The following is a 19617-nucleotide window of genomic DNA, read 5'->3' as shown; positions in this document are numbered from 1 at the left end:
AAACATCATCACGTGCCGTTTTCACCCTGCATTTATGTGTGTGGGGGTTGAGCAATATCAAATTACTTGAGATCTGTTTCTGCTTATGGGGAAATAAACCTTTGAAAAACAAAATTTTATAAAAAACAATTATTTTAAATGATATATTTTATTAATAATAATTTTACATTTACAATTATTTTATTATTTATTAAAAAAAAGCAACTCATTATTATAATAATTATTGTTTAGAAGTTTGGGTGTTCTTAAAAGTTATTTACCCTATGAGTTATGTAAATGAGTTACCATAAAAGTTCTAAGGAATAAACCATTAACATACAACAACATATTATTTCTTGGTAACAGCTGCAGGGTAGCTATGCAAAGAAACCATCTGATGAACCTGATCAAATTTAATTGGTTTTTCATTAACCTATTGTGAAGAGTGCATCACATATATGTCAATGATTTCTGAAGAAGACACCCTACATACTTTCTTTTTAAAAGTCTTTTAGAAGAGTCATGACACATTTTCTTTAGTAGATGTCTGTCCTTGATATGAATAGCTGGCATAACTTACATAGGTTTCAACCTGCAAAGCAGTTCTTTATTAAGTTAGGGAAATGCATTTGATTTGTATTTATTAACTCATCAAAGCCATTTGTTTTTCAACCACTTTTACTGAAGTTGCTAAAATTATGAAGGCCACCCCTAAAGTGTCCTTTTAACATCTAACTCTAGCAGTCTTTATTCTAATTCCATTCTTTAAAAAAAATATTAATAAATGTCCCTTTTAAATTTGAACTCTATTCATTTACTAACTGCTTGTTTACAGCACTTAAATAATCTTTGCTCGCTAGTTGATTTTGATTGCTTCCGTTATCCTTATTTGTAAGTCGCTTTGGATAAAAGTGTCTGCTAAATGTAATGTAATGTAATGTAATAAACATATCCACTGCTCATTACTACAGTAATATATGGTATGCAAGTCTATATAATAAGTCTACATTTTCTCCCAGAATTGTTCATGTTTACATATTTTTTTATATTTCCATCATGAAATAAAATTGTGAAAAGATTATAGTGACTTTTTATGGCATAATTGAGCTTTTTTTATAAGTTTGTCATTCACTGTAACACTTTATTTTGATAGTCCACTTTAGACATTCTACTAGCAGTAAGTAACTTTGCAACTACATGTCAACTAGCAGTTAGTAGAGTATTAGTAGACTGTCTGCTTAATATCTTTTAACATTTTCTTTGTCAACTTATTGTCAACTTATACTAAGCCTAAACCTACCCCTAACACTAACCCTAAACCTACCCTTACAGTCTACTCTGAGAGTTAGTAGACATGTAGTTGCAAATTTCTGAGATTTAGTTGATATGTAGTTGACATGTAGTTACTTAGTCAGTAGAATGTCTAAAGTGGACTATCGAAATAAAGTGTAACCTAATTCACAATTCTGAATTTTTTCTCTCCGAATTCTAAGTTTATAAATGGTTCAAACATGTAATTAGGTGCATTTTCATTGCCCTTCAAATTGCACAAATTAAAATTACGAATTGAAAATATGCCTAATGGAAATGCCACTCTAGTCAATGCTTGAGTTTATTCCAGCTGCGCCACGCATGTTTCTGAAGTGGCTCTACAGTATGTGCTGCTTCTGTAAAGATACATGCATACGCCTCAAAATTAGTTGCCATGACTTATCGCGAGAGGCAAAAGGTTACATTTTAGTTGGACACATTGGTTAACGGATATGCCATCATTCCGCAATACTTTTTTATTGATATTTATAAAATATCAGGTCCAAAAAGTGCCAAAGTTTTGCACAAATCTGTAATGGAAACACACCTAATGTTAGAATGGCCTAGGATCAGTAATCTCTATGTAAAACCGATTGGGATGACCAAACTGTAAGTCATAAAGACTTACAACGTCACCAAGACCCCAAGACCCTAATCGGCCTGATGGGGGCACTAAAGCAATCAAAAGTACAGTTGCAGGGTCAAGTGCCTTTTGTCATTGAAATGCTTGGCTCATGACGGACAAATCACATGCCTCGGATTCGATTGTCACCCTGGCTAATTTTTTTGGTGTTTTGGATTTTTTGGAAAAACCTACTAGTCCTAGGTTTTTCACCCAATCGGAACCAAACTGGTGTAGAAAGATTCTCTGTAGAGTGAATATTAATAATAAAATAAAAATAATAATAATAAAATAATTGAACTTTCAATTCACAGTCAAATGTTCAAATGGGGCAGGGCCACTTTTACTAAAATGGCTATAACTTTTGAATGGAATGAGAAATCGTTGTCAAACTCCGAACCATTATGTAGGAATCTGTATGAAAAAATTAAGTTTGAGCACCTATTAGACAAGGTTAACATAGGCTGATCAGAACAAAACTTAGTGGGCATGTTCGTCTCATGGCCCTAAAGGTCTGTGAGTATTTTGAAACAAATTTACCACTAGTTAGGGCTAATGAGCTTCATTGAATACTCTCAATAATGTTTAAAACCTAAGATAATCCCATTTCAGTAAAATTCTCTGGACGTTTTAGATCAACAATTATCAAACAAACAAACAAAAAAATAAATAATAATTTTACCCTTTGGGTATCTTTAATAGGGTCATTTAGAAAAAGGTCTGGCCAAATATACCCAAAGGGAAGACTCAAAACATCACAAAACTCAGTGAGCACATGCGAAATATATTTCTAAACAAGTATGCAAAGTTCCCTTTCAGTCGGTCACTCTCAACGCCACGTCGGTGAACGACGTAAAATGGGATACCGCTTCGATAGACGAATCTACTTCGAGTGTAAACTAAACGAGCCAATGCACATTGCCATGCAATTATTGCATCCAGCTGCCGCTGATCACTGCGTGAGTATAAGAAGGCAGCAGGTGCAATGCAAACCAGCTTTTCGCTCGGCTCCAACACTGCTCAACTGTGTCTGCTGTGAACTACGAGTTCAGCACGCTCTAGGAAGATTTGTGTGTTGGCGAGATGGTGCTTCAGCAGCGGTCGTTCCAGTGTCGAGTGGATTGCACACTTCAGGCTGCACTACCCCTGTCATGTTGCAAGTGTCCAATTCTCCTGTGGGCCTCGGCAGAAAGAGCATTTTGGTAGTGAACTCAGGTAGTGGCTCAGGGTGTGCCTTGCCCGTTCAGGTTGGGAGCTCACTCAACTAGAAGTGTTGCATCCTCCTGGGCGCTGGCTCGTGGCACCTCGATGAAAGATATTTGTAAGAGCTGCGGGTTGGGCAACTCCCCTAACACGTCCGCTAGGTTCTATAGCCTTCGTGTAAAGCCGGTATCCTCCTCTGTGGCACTGAGAGGCCCCAGTTAGTGTCGGCTTGCTTAAACTGCTCCAGAGTGTCCATACTGTAGACCCTGTTGAGATCCTCCATCACCCTAGGCAGCTGGATGCGGTGGAACGTCAGGCGGCAGGCCTTCATGATGAATCCGTGAGAACCATGGAAGGCTGGGTTCCATATTGAGACCTAAGCGGTACTTGTATGTGTATAGTCCACAGTATAGGCTTAGAGCCCGTGTTTCCCTGGCATACTTCTGCCTTCCCAAGAGGGTATTAATCACCTCAAAATTCTCCATATACTCCTAAACGGATGTTATATGTGTATTTGCCCCCGAGACCTCCTTCGGGAAGGATGGGGCTTCCGCAGCGCCCTGTTCCAAGCGGAACGGGTACGTTGTCCTAGTGTTATCCAGTCTCACCCAGTGAGGTAGTGCTTTGACAATGGTGAGTGGAACTACTTGTTCCGAGCCCCGGCCTACACCTAATAGGGGTGCAGATGGCTCGCACAGGGCACTGGAAGGGGCAGCACCCATGGCACATGGTAGATCCAATTTTGCGTTGGTCACCGACGTGGCGTCGAGAGTGAACGACTGAAAGGGAACGTCTCGGTTACATATGGTAATCCTCGTTCCCTGAAGTAGGGAACGGAGACGACGCGTCCCGTTGCCATGGTTGCTGTACCGCCGCTGAGATGCCAAGTCTCCGGCATGGCTCCTCAGCGAAAACCTGGTATGCATTGCACCTGCTGCCTTCTTATACTCACGATGTGATCAGCGCCGCTGGATGCAATAATTGCATGCCAATGTGCATTGCCTTGTTTTGTTTACACTCGAAGTAGATTGGTCTATTGAAGCGATATCCCATTTTGCGTCGGTCACGGACGTGGCATCTCCATTCCCTCCTTCAGGGAACGAGGGTTACCATATGTAACCAAGACGTTTCCATAAGTGGCGCTAACAGTTAAAAAGGCTTCAAAAACACAATACTTCTATGGTAAATAACCTCAAATTGAAAAAAAAGAAAAGAAAAAAAATTCTGAACAACTTTTCCTCAAGGATAAATGCTGTCAATCAAATTGTTCATTATAATATAATTCAGATTAAATATAAAACCTACTTTTGTGAACTAGTCCTATGTTTTTTGCTCAACCTCAATAAAACCACAATTCTCTAGACTCTTATGGGGAAATGTAATTATATAGTCTTGAACTAGTGTACCCAAAAGCCTACATCCTAAAAGAAAAGTCAAACTTTCACAAAACTGTGTAAAATGATGCAATATTGTAAAAAAAAAAATGCACAAAAAATGCACCATTTTATTGGAGACTGGACACAAAATTACACTGTAATAGTTACAAAGATTAAAAAGACTATCCTTGAAAATGTAATTCTCACCACTGGATGAAGGCAAAGGATCCCTCATATAGTTCTTTTCTCAGGTTTTACTCTTGCATTGACAATTATTTTTGAGAATGCAGTTAAGTCAGCTAAGAGAAAATATTTTTTCTGATATACATTCAAGGCACCATAGTAATTCTAAAATTCTATTCATACTATTAATTTTATGCTAAATACTATAACTACATGTCCTGTTTTGTACACCATTACATGTGAAGATTTGCTGAATTTCTTTGTGCATAAAATTGATAATATTCGGTCACATTTGGTACCTGTTTCATATGAGCCCCCATTACTTGTTTCACCTCTGATGCGTTTTATCAATTTTCACCAGTTTCTCTTAATTAAGGAATGACTGGCCTCCCTTGAATTACCATTTTTAGATTGCAGTTTTTGTTGACACTTGCCCACAGACAGACACAGGTTTACACCAGATGACATTAAAATGAAATTTTATTGACTTTTGGAATTCTGTTCCATAGTGAAACATATGAAACATTTATAAAATCAGCATTAAAAAATGAAGTTCTAAACAGCCTTAAGCTGTTTTACAATATATTGACCCCTGAAAAAAAAAAAAGTGTATCTTTCAAAACCAGTAAAACTCTTTCCCACCATGCAGCTAATAAGTCAATTTCTGGGAAAGTTGCAAACCACTGCCCAACCCTTCAAAAAACATCTAAAAAAAACCATATATTCTTTTTAAAACCAAACCAGAGCTGTGAATAGGAAAATCCCAGCACCACAACTGTAATATTTTATATATATATATTTTTTGTATTAAGCATTAAATTCCAATGAACTAAACAAACAGAATGTGCATTAGCTACTTTATTCTTAAATGTAAAAAATATATATATAAAATATTTTTTTTTTAATTCATTTCATACATAAATCATTATTGCTTGGAATGTAGGTTTGGTCTTTTTTATTTACTGCAAAGAAAAAAACACAAGCTTCTAAATCAGACTTCCTACTTGTTTACAAACAGAAACTAAGAAGAGAACTGGAAAATACTGGAAGATTGCACACCATACCAGTGCTGGTAAACGAAGCACGCTAAACATGTTTATAAATGGCTACTCAAAATATACATTGTAGTTCACTTGATTTGTAAGTGATTCATAAATTGTTGTTTACAGCACTGTACTTTTCATTAAAGAAAAACAACAACAACAATACAAAACAATACATACAATATTTGCATTTTACGAAAATAGATTTGAGCTTATTTGCATAAACTGCTCATGAATAGCCTCAGTGATACCAGAACGTAGGCATATTTTCTGCAAATAACAGGAAAAGAAAGTGTATTGTGCACTACAAACCGAGATACATGCTCAAGGGCATTAAAACCTGTTTTTCAAGCATTAATTTGCATATTCCCTACAACCTAACATGTTGACAACATGAAACTAATGATTTGCATTTATGAGCTCTGAAGACTTGATTTACACTTTTATGACTGTACAAGTACTGTATGAGTGATTTGTTGTTACTTGCTTCTTTGTGTTGTCACAACTTTTCTCTCTTGGACAACAACTTTGTGTGATGATGGGTTTTGGTTAATCTGGACAGATGTCCCACCCGATCCGACACTACCAAATGACCCTGTGGTGGCCGACATGCCCATTTGAAGACCCCCCTGGCTCACACCTGATCCCCCTTTGCTCTCCACATAAAGGACATTTTGAGATCCACCATGAGTAGTAACACCTTTTTTGAGGGTCCCCTGAATCAGTTGACCCCCTTGTCCTTCCATAACCATAACGCCCTGAGATCCAGCAAACCCTCTCTGAAGCGTCCCCTGAAGGACTTGACCACCCTGAAGGATATGACCACTTGTGGCTCCCCCATCCACCAAGAGCACTTGTGATCCAGACAGATTACCTGTGTGCAGCATCCCAGCCTGAGCCGGTGCACCTCTGTCCACAAGCACCATTCTCTCACCGCGGGTCAGGGTATTCGATGCTATGTTGCCTCCCTGGACTACCATCCCCTCGGATACTGGGCCGCTGTTCAGGACGTACATGCTCTGTCCCATGGAGGGCATTTCAGTGAGCAGAACCGGGCTGGGCTGCGGCTCCACCATGTAGTACATTTGCTGCGGTTGCATCAGGACTGTTGGAGCCGGTTGCACACTCGTAATCATTGTGGGCCGGTTGTCTGTGACAAGGAAGTTCTCCACATGAGTAGATGATGTCATAGCCGTGTTGGAAGCTGTATTCAGAGCATTTGAAGATATAGCTCTGTTAGTGGTAATATTCCCAGAATTTATAACATTGGTTGATGAAGACACCTCGGTACGGTCCACGATGGGTTTGGCCGGGGGAGGAAGAGGAGCTGGGGCTTCCTTCTTTTTACCGCCACATATTTCAGCGAGAGTAGTGAACTTGGGCCCGAGGTCATTGAGAAACTCTAGGTCATTGTTATCTTCGAGGATGCTGCAGCAGCCCACAGAGCCCGCAGGAGAGCCTTTCCCTTCATAGTCATACACCATAGCTTCATTCTTACCAAATCCATCCTCAATTGCACGGCTTTTCTGAAACACACATAAAGCAATATAAATATATATATATAATATAATATACATTCATACAGACAGACATGTGATCCTCATACATAGAATTATGAAATGATAGATAGAATGATAAAATAATAGAACAATAGAAGTTTGAAAAATAAAACAGTAGATAGACAGACAGACAGACAGATAATTAATCACACTACATAAATGTGTTGAATTGACTTTATACACACTTTCTTGTAGGTACTGTATATACTAACCTGTGAATAGTATTCACCCAGGAACATTTCAGACACGCCCATTCCATCAAAACCAATCATTTCTCTGCTCCTAAGAGTATCACTTCTCCTGATCGAGTTCAAGTAGGACATTTCCATGTCATTGTAGCCACGGCCACCCATTGTGGAAGTGGACTCCAGGAAGCCTGCTCCTCCTGCTCCTAACGCTCCTCCTGCTCCTAACGCTCCCCCTGCTCCCAACGCTCCTCCTGCGAAATACATAGCACCCACACCGTCTTTCGACACAAAAGTCGTCTTTCGTCCGTCAACAACATCAAGTAGTGGAACATCCTATCAGAGAAAAAGGGTTTGATTTATTAGGCTTTATAACAGAAATAACGTCTTAATCAGATTGTGTTCCTGATAACATACATTGCAAATCAATCAGAAGATCAAGATCTTACCCTGTCCTCTCCCTGGCCCTCGGTATGGTAAGAGATGAGATGCTCTTTAGTGTCAAAGGGCATGTCTGTGAAAGCTCCCGCCATCCCAGCAGCTCCACACTGACACAGCAGCAACAGGAGTGGGATGACTGTAACAGAGGAGAAATACAGCATTCATTTTCACATAATAATAGCTATCAATCATGATCTGTCTTGTATTCTGCTAGTATTATAATAGGCTAAGTCCACCCAAAGAAAATGTCATCATGTTTTTCCAACTCTTACTTTGTTTTGGACCTGCCAAAACATATAAAAAAAAAAAAAAAAGTTCTTCAAATATCTTCTTTTGTACTCTGCAAATTAGGTGAGTAAATGATGACAGAATTGTTATTTTTGGGGAACCTATCCAATGTTGTTTGGAGAGCAGGATTGGACAAAAGTTTTTGTCAAAATACATTCTCTTAACCAAACTTATTGTATTATTAGTATGCCATTCATGGATTCAAAATGTAGAGCAGTTTGCTCAGATCTTTCAATCTGTTTCCAGCTCAACCTATAGTGAGAGACTGGGGTGTGGCTTCTGTAGTTTAGTCAGTGTGGGACTAGGGCTGACACGTCACATGGAAAAAGGACTTAATATTTGGTTAAAGCAGGCAAAAGTTCGGGTAAACACTGGCTGTGGTGGAATGAATTGGTGGAATGTTTAGGAGGAGTTTGCTTGTGTTGTGTTTCTTCTCGACAGGTAAGCTTAACACATGTTAACTCAACACAGCCACACATGCTAGCTCCTTACTGTCAATCAACACCTGCTCCTGAAAATATGCATTGGTTTTGTAATTCCATTAGTCATGCAGAAACGGCACACTCCAGCTTTAAATGCGGCATAAATAGAAACCAGGCAATTAATTAAACATCTAGGGAATGTCAGGAAGTCAGATGTACATGGTAGACTTCGTAAAGATACTGGTGTGGACTTACGCAATAATGAAAGCAGTCCAAGGAAGAGAAGGCCGATTCCAGCAGGTCCCAATCTAGAGCCCTTCTTAAATGCTCCTGTTTGACCATTTACTCCTGTTCGGTCACAAGCTTCCTGGTCGGTACAGGTGCACACATCCACCTGAAATTTCTGAGGTTCTGGACATGATAATCCCTGCTGGTCCTTGACCTCCACCGTCAGCTCATATTCTCCTGGCCACAGCTTTTCATGGGTTCTGAAGATGGCAGTGGTTTCTGATCAGAAGAAAAACAGAACATCTCAACCACAGAGTCAGTAGTTTTATCCTGATTAACAGATCCCTGACTAGTAACTAGGAAAATATATTTTAACTCAAATGCAATGTTTAAATGTTACGTTAGTGAGATATTGTTGTGGGTCAAAAAATGTGTAGGCTATTGTTTTCCAAAAGACACACATACCGTTTAAATACTCGACTGTCCATTTCCCCTTAGTTCCTTCTGGGACAACATTGAAGCTGAATGGAGCTCCATTGGGTGGTGCATCCTCATCCACCGCAGTGACTAAGACGGCATCCTTTTCAGTACAAAGTGTCTTGACTTTACTTGTCAAAGTTGGGCAGTGGTCATTAAAATCTTCTACCTGGATGGCAATGGTGCCTGTTGCCGTCTTCGAAGGCAAGTCTATAAGAGAGAAGGAAAAACATATTTAAAAAAAACATTATATATTATTTTTGATTTGCATAAAAATACATAAACACAAATGTGAGAGAAATGTTATAATACTGTTAAATGTAATACAAACTGAAATGTCAAAAAGTATAATAAAAGAAAGCTTTTGGGCTACTTTCCCTTGGTAAAAAATAAATTAATTAATAAATACTAAAAGAAAAAGATAGAAAAATATAATTCATTATAAATTAATGGTATAAGTTAATTAAATCAACTTAAGTTTTACAACATAACTTGCAAATGGATAAGTATCCAAACATTGACCAGGTTTTCAGTAACTATTATTGATCAATGTGTAGATGGCGACATCTTCAGGACAGGTTATGTACCTGCAATGTCTATTTGATTAAAAAATGCAGCACACTGGAAGTATGATTGGTCTATAAGTTAATAAAGTATATTATCATATCATATTATGGCAGAGAACAATAACCTGGTAACATATGGCAACAATTCAGACAAAAAGAACAGTTACAGTAGATAAATAAACTAACAAAAAAAGAAAAGTTTTCCCTTTTACCCGGAACCAGTGTTATTTTAGTAACATTTATATACTATTTTATACTATTTTTTTCTTAAATTAATGTCTACATAGTTTTTAGTTTAAGTTATTTTAGTACTTCACATTAAACTAAATAAAAATGAGAAATGTTGCCTTGACAGCTAGTTGAAATAAAATAAGTTATTTATATTGTTGGTAACCAAACAGTTGCTCGGAGCCACTGACTTCCATACATGGAAAGAAAATACTATGGAAGTCTATGGCTACCAGCAACTGTTTGGTTACCAACATTTTTCATGAAATCTTCTTTTATGATCGGCACAAGAAACTCATACAGGCTTGGAACAACTTGTGGGAGAGTAAATTATGACATAATAATAATTATTGGGTGAACTACCAATTTAAGTTTTGATGAATAATCCTGCCGGGAACTTGCCTTGAGTTATGCTGTAAATCTGGGCGTAGTAAGTGCCGTTAACTAGATACTTGGACTCGCGGTCAGGAGCCTTGTTCATTCTAATGGCCCCAGTTTTCTCATCGATGGTCAGCCAGTTATCTGGGTCAAATCCTTTAACATACCTATAAGAAAAGGGAACATAGTTGGTTCAAGCTCATTTCTTATTCTTTTGTATGCTGTTTCCTCTTAATTGTTGAAAGAACAGTTTCTATGTAAACTTACTTGACGTTGGTAGCTTCCTTTTGGGTGTCTGTGTCAGTGGCCGGGTACCTTGCGATGACCTCCTTGCTGTTAAAAGTCTTGCCTTCAGAGATGGGAATGGCTTTTGTTAGGGGAATGAACTTGGGTCCTTCTGGCTGATTTTTCACCTTTATGTTCACATTGTATATCTGACTCCCTGACATTGAACCGGCAGCTCCTCCGCCTCCACCTCCACCTCCGCCTCCGCCACCTCCACCTCCACCTCCGCCTCCGCCTCCGCCGCCTCCACCTCCACCTCCACCTCCGCCTCCGCCGCCTCCTCCTCCTGCACCGGTGCCACCATAGTTTATGTCTATTCCTTGTTGTCCTCCAGTCACAGAGGAGTGGAACGGAGCTTTGTTCTTTACACCAATGGTAAGTTTCAGGTCTTTGACATTCTCATAATCAACAGCCTTCAGAGAAAACAGACATGATATACTTTTTTCAAGCAAATGGCTGAGAGTATAATCTGCTTCCGTTACATGCTATAAGTAACAATGTGAGAAGTACTGGTACTTTTAAAGAAAGTTGATCCTATAACAAGGTAACAATACTAGCCTTTCTTCTGTATCAGTATAACCGATTCAGTTTATCACCCAAGTGCTGTCTGACTAACTCTTTTGGATGGTAAAAAGGCAAGTTTCTACACGGGTTATCAGAATGTCCCATCTTTGCAATGTATTAATGTAAACATTGTAAATTATGTATCATGTGAATGTTAACATAATACTTTTTGATCAATACTTAATGTACACTACTAATTAAAATTTTGGGGAAAGTATTTTATAAGTTAATACTTTCACTTGGCATTGATGCATTCAATTAATAAAATGCGAGATTAAAGACGTATAACATTACAAGATTTTTTGCCATCATAAAAATAAATTACATTTGAAAATGTCTGAAAATGTCAATAATGTTAATCAAACAACAATACTGAAAAGAGAACCTGAGAAACTGCATTTACATTATTCCTTTATTATTGACAGCTTACTTAAAATAATTGTTTACTAAACTGAATTCTTTTTTTCCTGTGGTGTCAAAACTGGTTTTGAGAATTGTGATGCCTGACCAATATTGGTATGAATACTGTCATTTTGGTATGACAAAAAAACCTATGCACAACTATCCTAGAAATTATAAAATAAATAAATAAATAACCAGCACATATCATTGCACACCTTGTCTAGCATAATGACGGCATCATTGGTCTTTGGGTCCGTTTGAATGCTGAAGTATCCAGCCTCATTGCCTGATGCAATAAAGCAATTAGACACCCAGTTGTCTGTGTTCTCAAGATCCTTGTCGGACACTTTAAGTCTCATCACCTCTATTTTCTCTGTATTTTCCTCAATAGTGGCTTCAAACTATGGAGAAAGGAAAAAAGAAGTTGCAAAAATCGCAGGGACCACTAAAACAACATATTAAAACTGTGTGGAAGTAAACATTTTCTTACTGGGCCTTCCAATGTAGGCACATTATCGTTGACATCATTGATCTGGATGGTGACTGTTCCTGTGGCGACATTGCAGCCTTGGGCTCCGTACAGATCAGATGCTTTGACAAGCAGGACATACTGATCAATAGTCTGAAGAAACAGATGGAGTGTAAATAAACGGGTGGAATCTTTTACATATTGTTCAATATGTTCAACAAAAGCGGGTATTGTGTTCCTGCATTACTCATTTAAACTGAAACAATAACAGAACATCTGGCACTGACACTGAAGCCTACAAATGCTGTCAATGAAGCAGAACCAGTGCAAACACATGGAGTCTGTGTGTGTTATGTTGTATGTTGGATATTAGGTGCACATTTGATACAGTGATGGTGACCTCTCACCTCTCTATCCAGATTAGGATTGGTAACACGGATTGTCCCGTCAGAATCAATTCTGAACATTTGATCCCCAGCTGGCTGCTGCTCAACAATCTCATACTTGATTTGAGAGTTTAGGTTTCCTACCTCATCAGCATCAAAGCAATTAACCTTCATAACTGGTGTTTCTGTACAAAATAAGGAGTGCACGTGATAAATGCAAAGAAAAATACTTTCGAAAAATCTAGTTGAAAACTTTTTAGAAATGTACTCTTTGTATTCATTGTGGTTTCATAAAATTTTAAAAACCTTCCTACTATTTTATACAGTATACATATCAAGAGGTGTAACCTTCAAGTAAAACATTTTTATCCTAAAAAACAAAAATGACAATTCTACATTAATACTGTGTATACTGAATAGATTTATACTGCAAAGATGCATTAAATTGACCAAAAGTGACAGTAAAGACATTTACAAATTCACAAAGAAATTCTATTTCAAACAAAGGTTGTTCTTTTAAACTTTCGAAAACTCTGAAAAAAAAATGTATCACTGTTTTTACACAAAAAAATTATGCAGTAGAACTGTTTTCAGAATTGGTAATACCAAGAAATATTTATTGAGCAGCAAATCAGCATATTACAATGATTTCTGAAAAATCATATGACCCTGAGGACTGGAGTAATGATGCTGAAAATTCAGCTTTGGCATCACAGAAATAAATTATATAAAAAAAATATTACAGTTGAAAAAACTGTTAAATAAAATTTTTAATTTTAATAATGTTTTCACAATATTACTGTTTATATTATATTTGTATCAAATTAATGCAGCACCAGTGAGCATAAGAAACATATTTTTTTAAGTGTAGGGTTTATTTCAAGATTCTTTATATTATATATAATTATTAATTCATAAATATCATTAAATCACATGGCATTTTACAACTAACCTTATTTTACCAAATATTAATAAGAAGTGCAGCTGATTTTTTTTTATAAATGAATTATAATACATTCAAAGATCTATACATACAAAGATCTAGAATAAAAACGTGTTGGTCTGAGTCAATAACCCACATGCAGAATTTGATAATTATTTTAATCACCATTATGCTTATTGTACACACTTCAAGTCCCTTTATGTTTTTTACCTATAACAACTGCAGTTCACATACCTACATCACTGAGCTCGCTCACATTCCCAGGTACCATTGGCCCAAAAACAGGTGAATTATCGTTCTGATCCTTCACTTTTATTCTCAACCCAATGTCATTCTCTGCAATTGTGCCATTTATGAATTCAGCAATGCCTGAAAGCTACAGAGGTGAAGAAATGCATTTAAGATCACCATCCCTCATAATCAAGTGTAGGTGTTAAAGCCACCTTCATCATCATCTTCATGAATCATCATTGTCATCATGGCCATTTTACTTACATTGTATAGTGCGATGGTCTCTCTATCAAGGATCCCTGTTATCCTTACATATCCATTTTCAGGATCCACAACAAATAAATTGAACGGCCTCTGGTCTGCACCGATGCCCCTCAGTTTGTACCTCACATTTCTATGTTTGAGGTCTTCCTTATCTGAGCGAATCTAAATAAATCAGGAACACATTTATTTAACCCAAAAGCCAATCAAGCCACAGTGGCCTGACACATTAAGCACTCCAAATCTTAAATATTTGGATTTGTTAATGATATTGTTTCACTGTATTGTTTGTTTGGACTTCACCAACTACTCTTACATGTGCACCAATAATGATACTGTAAACATCAGTTTTTATCTCCAAAGTTTGAATGACAAGAAGCTAAACTTGCAATTTTCATGTGTAATGTCTGTGCATACCATTAAAGGAATTATAGGAATAGCTCTCCCAAAATTAACATTTGTTCAAAATGTACTCTCAAAGATGATTTTATGAGTTAAAGTGAGCATTAAATCACTTGCTCAGCAATGGATGACTCTACAGTGAATGGGTGCCGTCAGAATGAGAGTCCATGCAGCTGATAAAAACATCTTTAAGTAATCCACACCATTCCAGTCTATCAATTAATGAATTGTGAAGATAAAAGAAACTAATTGTGGATAAATGTGATGTTTTTGTCAAGTGATGTATTGATACATTTCTCCAAATGTGTTCTGATGAAAAACCAAATAAATCTACATCTTGGATGGCCTGAGGGTGAGTACATTTTCACTTTTCACTTTCGTGTGAACTATTCCTATAATATAATTTGCATCATCTAATTTTTCCCTTTTCAACTCCCTGGTGAAAAAGCTGATGCCTTGCTTTGCCTGATTTATTTTCGTGTCATTTTTGCACATTGTTTGTACATTAATGTTAATATCAGCATATTAACATGTTTAATGCAGAAAATGTCTCACTCACTTTTGCAACGAATTCTCTCTTGGTGTAATCCACATTCTCTTCTAAGATTTGGGGAGGGATGATCCATTCTCTCTTCTGCCTGTGGAGGGCCACAGAGTTCTGGAATCTGGCTTTAACCTCAAACACATTCTGTGGGAGAACAGAAATACACAACAACAATTTGTGAAGACAGACTTATTCCACCAACTTTCCCACACACAGCAGAAAAGACAAAGACAGAGTAATATTTGATTTTATACTTGCTGCCCTGTCTGGTGACAACGTTCTCATTTGCAGCTTTCAAAAATGATTCACTAGTGAGTCATTATAAATGATCGAAACACTGTGGTTGTAACTTGCACGCATGCATTGTTTGACACTAAGCTCATCCTGTCCGTACAGAGACAAAATTAAACAGATGCCATCATTTGTATGAAATGAGTTGAAATAGATACAATAATATAAACCTAAAAAAAACACTGCACAGAAGTCAATCATTTATTTCACTTTAGCAGATGTCTAATTAAGGAAGATAAGATGAAGAAATACTTGGCAAAAGCACAATGCATTCCACTTAAGTCGAGATCACCTTAACATAATCAGACCACACACAACTAAGATAAAGCATATGCACACTGTGGCAGAAAGTAAAGAATATGCTGCACTATCACAAAAATAAAATGTGATTTCCTAGTAGGGGGTTTTCTTTACTTTCTTCAACTATGCATTTCTGAATTGTACTGCGCAAAGTTTCAATAGTTACTTCTACAAGTGATACATTTTGTGATACACATCACATATTGTGTAGTAATTACATAAGGTTTGGTGCATGCATCAAGTTGTTTTATGTAAACTGAAGGCCCAATGATTGTCATATGAATTTGTAGAACCATTAAATTTGTGACATGGAAATATGAAGTGGTAAAAACTCAACTTTTGACCCAAATGAGAGACGTTTTACACCAAAAGTGTATGACACATTTATGGGTATAATGGGTAAATATTAAAATATTACAAACAAAAGCCAAATCCACCAAGACTGTGCTCTTTGCATATCTACCCAGCAGTAAAATCACCCTTCCCTGAGATTCTCCAAAGGTTGCACTCATTTAGTAACCATTTTACTCAACTGTTGTTCAGTATAACTCATCCAACAAACTCATCATCATCAGAATCTTAGTAAGTATTACAGAGAAATGTTCATCATTAAGGTGCCAGGGGGTTGGAATTTCAACACTCCTGAAAGTGGATAAAACAGGCTGTACAGTTTTATACTTGCAGATCCAGCTTCGCTGCTGTAATTTGAGTCTGTATACTAGACAGAGCTTGTAGTGAAATGCCCTTTACAAAAATACACTGTTAAATAACAGTAACAGTAACAAAATACTACAATACAATTACTATGGTGCCGTTATTATGGTAAACCTATCTATCTATCTATCTATCTATCTATCTATCTATCTATCTATCTATAAAACTAGGCGGATATTAAATAATATATATTATTATGTAAATATATATATACCATTAACAATGGTGGCTAATTTCATATCATGGTTTTATTGTATATAACATAATAAATACACAATAATACAATATTATAATATTGTATGCACTATATAATTAATAATGTATATTTATTTATACAATTTCTGTAAAGGGTTGGAAATTGCTCTTCGACATTTCAAGGCTTAAAGAAAATACATGACATTTTCACATTAACTTTATAAACTTAAGGATGGTTGCTTTACACATCGAGAGTGCTAGAAACAAACAGATACACAAAAGCAGAGACACATAGCGATTATCTCGGTTGATAAAACGATACTTCGCCATACAAGACTATAGACTAAAATGGAGTAGGGGAGAGCAGGGGCGAAAGTACCATTTTTCAGAAAAACATCATTTTAAAAGATAATGTTGTAGACAGAGATATATTTCTGCTGTGGCCAGTAACTCAGAAGTGTGGTCTATCAATACCAGTTGGTATTTTGTAGAAATGTAGAAAGGCTTCAGTATAATTTCAATTTGAACATAAGTTGCACATTGTTACTTTTGACCCCATCGGTTGGGACGAAAGTAACACACAGGTGGGTTAAAAGTAACACAACAATATAAGCTAGATTTATTTTCTGTTACTCTTATTTTTATTAAGTATACCTGACTATGACCTTGTTAATATGTAACTGCAAACATATTCTGTCTTTTATTTTTGCAAAAAAAATTATTAAATTACATATTTATATTTTTATTTTTATTTTAAATTTAAGTTTCAGCAAATGTCTCAAAACCCGACTGTACAAACTTTATTTTATTATTTTTTTATTTTTTTTATTTCAGTGTATTTTTATAAAAAAAAATTCAACAGAATGAACAATATAATAATTAAATTACATTGGCATAATATAAATTCTAAACATAATGTAACAGTAGGCCTATTCATGTTTCCATCCAGTTGTTTTTATGCATAAATTCAAAATGTGCATTAAAACATCTGGAAACACTGCAAATTCATAGCTGGAGGTGTAAAAGCTAAGGTATGGCTAAAACCTAAATATAACTAAGGTGGATAAAACCAGACCACTGTTTGTTATTCTTTTGGTATAATATGACATACACATTTTAATAAATAATGCAAGAGACAGAAATTCACAGAATAGCATGTACCGGAACAAAATAAATACTTCTTGTCACTGTAGCGGGACAAAAGTAACAACTGTTACTTTCGTCCCGACAGGAACTCCTGGCATTTAAACCTGATTTACTTTTATACTAAAAAACTTTGATAATGCAAACTTTAGGATGTGTTAAAGCACTAAATGACCTGTAGATTGATCATTACTGTGACACATGAAACAAAAAAAACAACACAACTAATTAAAAAAAAATTACCGCTTCAATAATTTACTTTTTGTACTCGAAAACAGTTTTACCGATCTAACTGCGGGAAATGATGAGGAAATCACATGATATTTCTCAGCTCCATCAAGGATTGAATGCTGAATATACCGTCATAGCTGGGAATGCAAATGCAGTAATAGGCTCTGAGAAAATCGCTTTGTTACTTTCGTCCCACGTTACTTTCGACCCCGCTCTCCCCTAGTTGGTTATCTATTGCAGAAAGATTAAAAACACGAGAAACTTACCGATAATCCGATACAAAACAGAAAAGCAACCGCAGGCAAAATACGCCGGGCCATGTCCGGATGAACACACGATATTTCCTGACACCTGAGATCCGCTGCTGTCACCAGCTGCTTCTGGAAAAGAAGCGGTGTCCCGGTGCTGTGTGATGCGCGATAATGCCAAAGAGATCGACTCCGAGAGCTTTAGAGAAACTCCTTATTCAGTGTCTCTCCCACACCCTCACCTTGCGGGATAATAGGAGGACCTAACGTCACAAAGATGGAGGGTGAGCGAGCTAGACAGAGAATGGGGGGGTGGGTTCAAACACATTTTCAAAATTACACTTCATGTATCATAAAGGGTGGGGTGGCAAGTGTTCTCACCCAGTAGTACTAACATATATCCACAAGACCCATCCTTAACCCTGTATGTGGTGTACTGTGAGCAACAAAACTTAGATCAAAAATAATAATAATAATAATAATAATACAAAAAAATACACACACACACACACACACACACAAATATAAAACATTAAAGTTATTTAAATGAAAAATTAATAATACATTTATTTTTATCTGTAACATTTTAAATATTATGTCAGACAAAGAATGTCTCAAAGAATGTGTTTATAAATTGCATTGTGTCATCTCGAGTTACATCTTAATATATGTTTTAACTTGGACTATAACTGTCCTTTGAAAAGTAACAGGCAAAATGGGTTGACAGTTTTATGATTTCACAATAATATTTTGGAGTGAACTAGCAGGTAAATCTAATGCGGATATTTCTACAAATATAATGTTTTCAGTATTCAAATGGAAAGTTTCAGGGTTGAGTGTTTCATACTGACAGACATACAGAATAAACAATCGAAACGTAAAATAAAGTGATAAAAGAGGAAAAATTACTCCTTTGAAAAATTCACCTTTTTAAAGTGTTTAAAACCAAAGGGTTTTTTTTTTATTTTTTATTTTTTTAGTTTATGCATAATTTTAAAAATGTATGTAAGTATAGAGCCTTAAATAATCTATGTATGTAACCTAAATAAATGTAGAAACACTCAGTATATACTATACCTAAACATTTTGATTACAACATTTGTCAATCAAGAAGCTGGAAAACACAGGTCTGTGTCAAAAGGCCAAAAAAAAAATTTTCATGGGGAAAGTTAAAAATAACACTGAAAATTAACAGTTACTGTATTCGTTATTTGTTTGTTTGACATACTAAAATACCTATTATTAAAACCACAGTTTGCACATACAGTATTTTCATAACACATGCATGCTTCTATAACTCATTGACAGTATGATCTTGTATTATCTCACGTAAATACATTTTAAGCTCGTTCAATGGAAATAATAGATCGTAAAATCATTCTGAGATGAATCATTTTTAAATCACACAAAAACCTTCATATGCAAAAGCAATCATGTAGTACATTGGTATAAATCTACTGTACTGGTCCAGATATCAATTTCAGTAGCAGATTAAAAGAAGCAATGCTTTTTGAGCTGC

General features: G+C 36.3%; 1 protein-coding gene across 1 annotated transcript; it reads right to left on the bottom strand.

Moving 5' to 3' along the window:
* Positions 1–6097: 6097 nt before the first annotated feature.
* On the bottom strand, positions 6098–18325 carry LOC132092609 (desmoglein-2.1-like). The gene is made up of 14 exons (XM_059498910.1): positions 18117–18325; positions 14992–15120; positions 14034–14195; positions 13773–13914; positions 12617–12780; positions 12231–12362; positions 11956–12141; positions 10757–11187; positions 10514–10656; positions 9306–9527; positions 8868–9119; positions 7911–8038; positions 7489–7797; positions 6098–7243 (listed from the first exon to the last, which is right to left on the bottom strand). Exons 1-14 carry the CDS (start codon positions 18168–18170, stop codon positions 6197–6199), a joined length of 3501 nt encoding a protein of 1166 aa, XP_059354893.1. The 5' UTR covers positions 18171–18325; the 3' UTR covers positions 6098–6196.
* Positions 18326–19617: the final 1292 nt, after the last annotated feature.

This window comes from Carassius carassius, chromosome 18 (assembly GCF_963082965.1).
Source record: "Carassius carassius chromosome 18, fCarCar2.1, whole genome shotgun sequence".
Taxonomy (NCBI): domain Eukaryota; kingdom Metazoa; phylum Chordata; class Actinopteri; order Cypriniformes; family Cyprinidae; genus Carassius; species Carassius carassius.
Note: the sequence above shows the minus strand (reverse complement) of the source record. Positions and strands in the feature narration are given on the sequence as shown.

Bases quoted from the DNA above. Each gene is read 5' to 3' on its own strand.
- LOC132092609 (XM_059498910.1), bottom strand. From the start codon at position 18,170: ATGGCCCGGCGTATTTTGCCTGCGGTTGCTTTTCTGTTTTGTATCGGA. The intron at 9,528-10,513 runs GCAAGTTCCCGG...TCTCTCTTATAG, and splicing joins GATTTACAGCATAACTCAAG to ACTTGCCTTCGAAGACGGCA. The intron at 7,244-7,488 runs GTTAGTATATAC...TGTGTGTTTCAG, and splicing joins TGGGTGAATACTATTCACAG to AAAAGCCGTGCAATTGAGGA.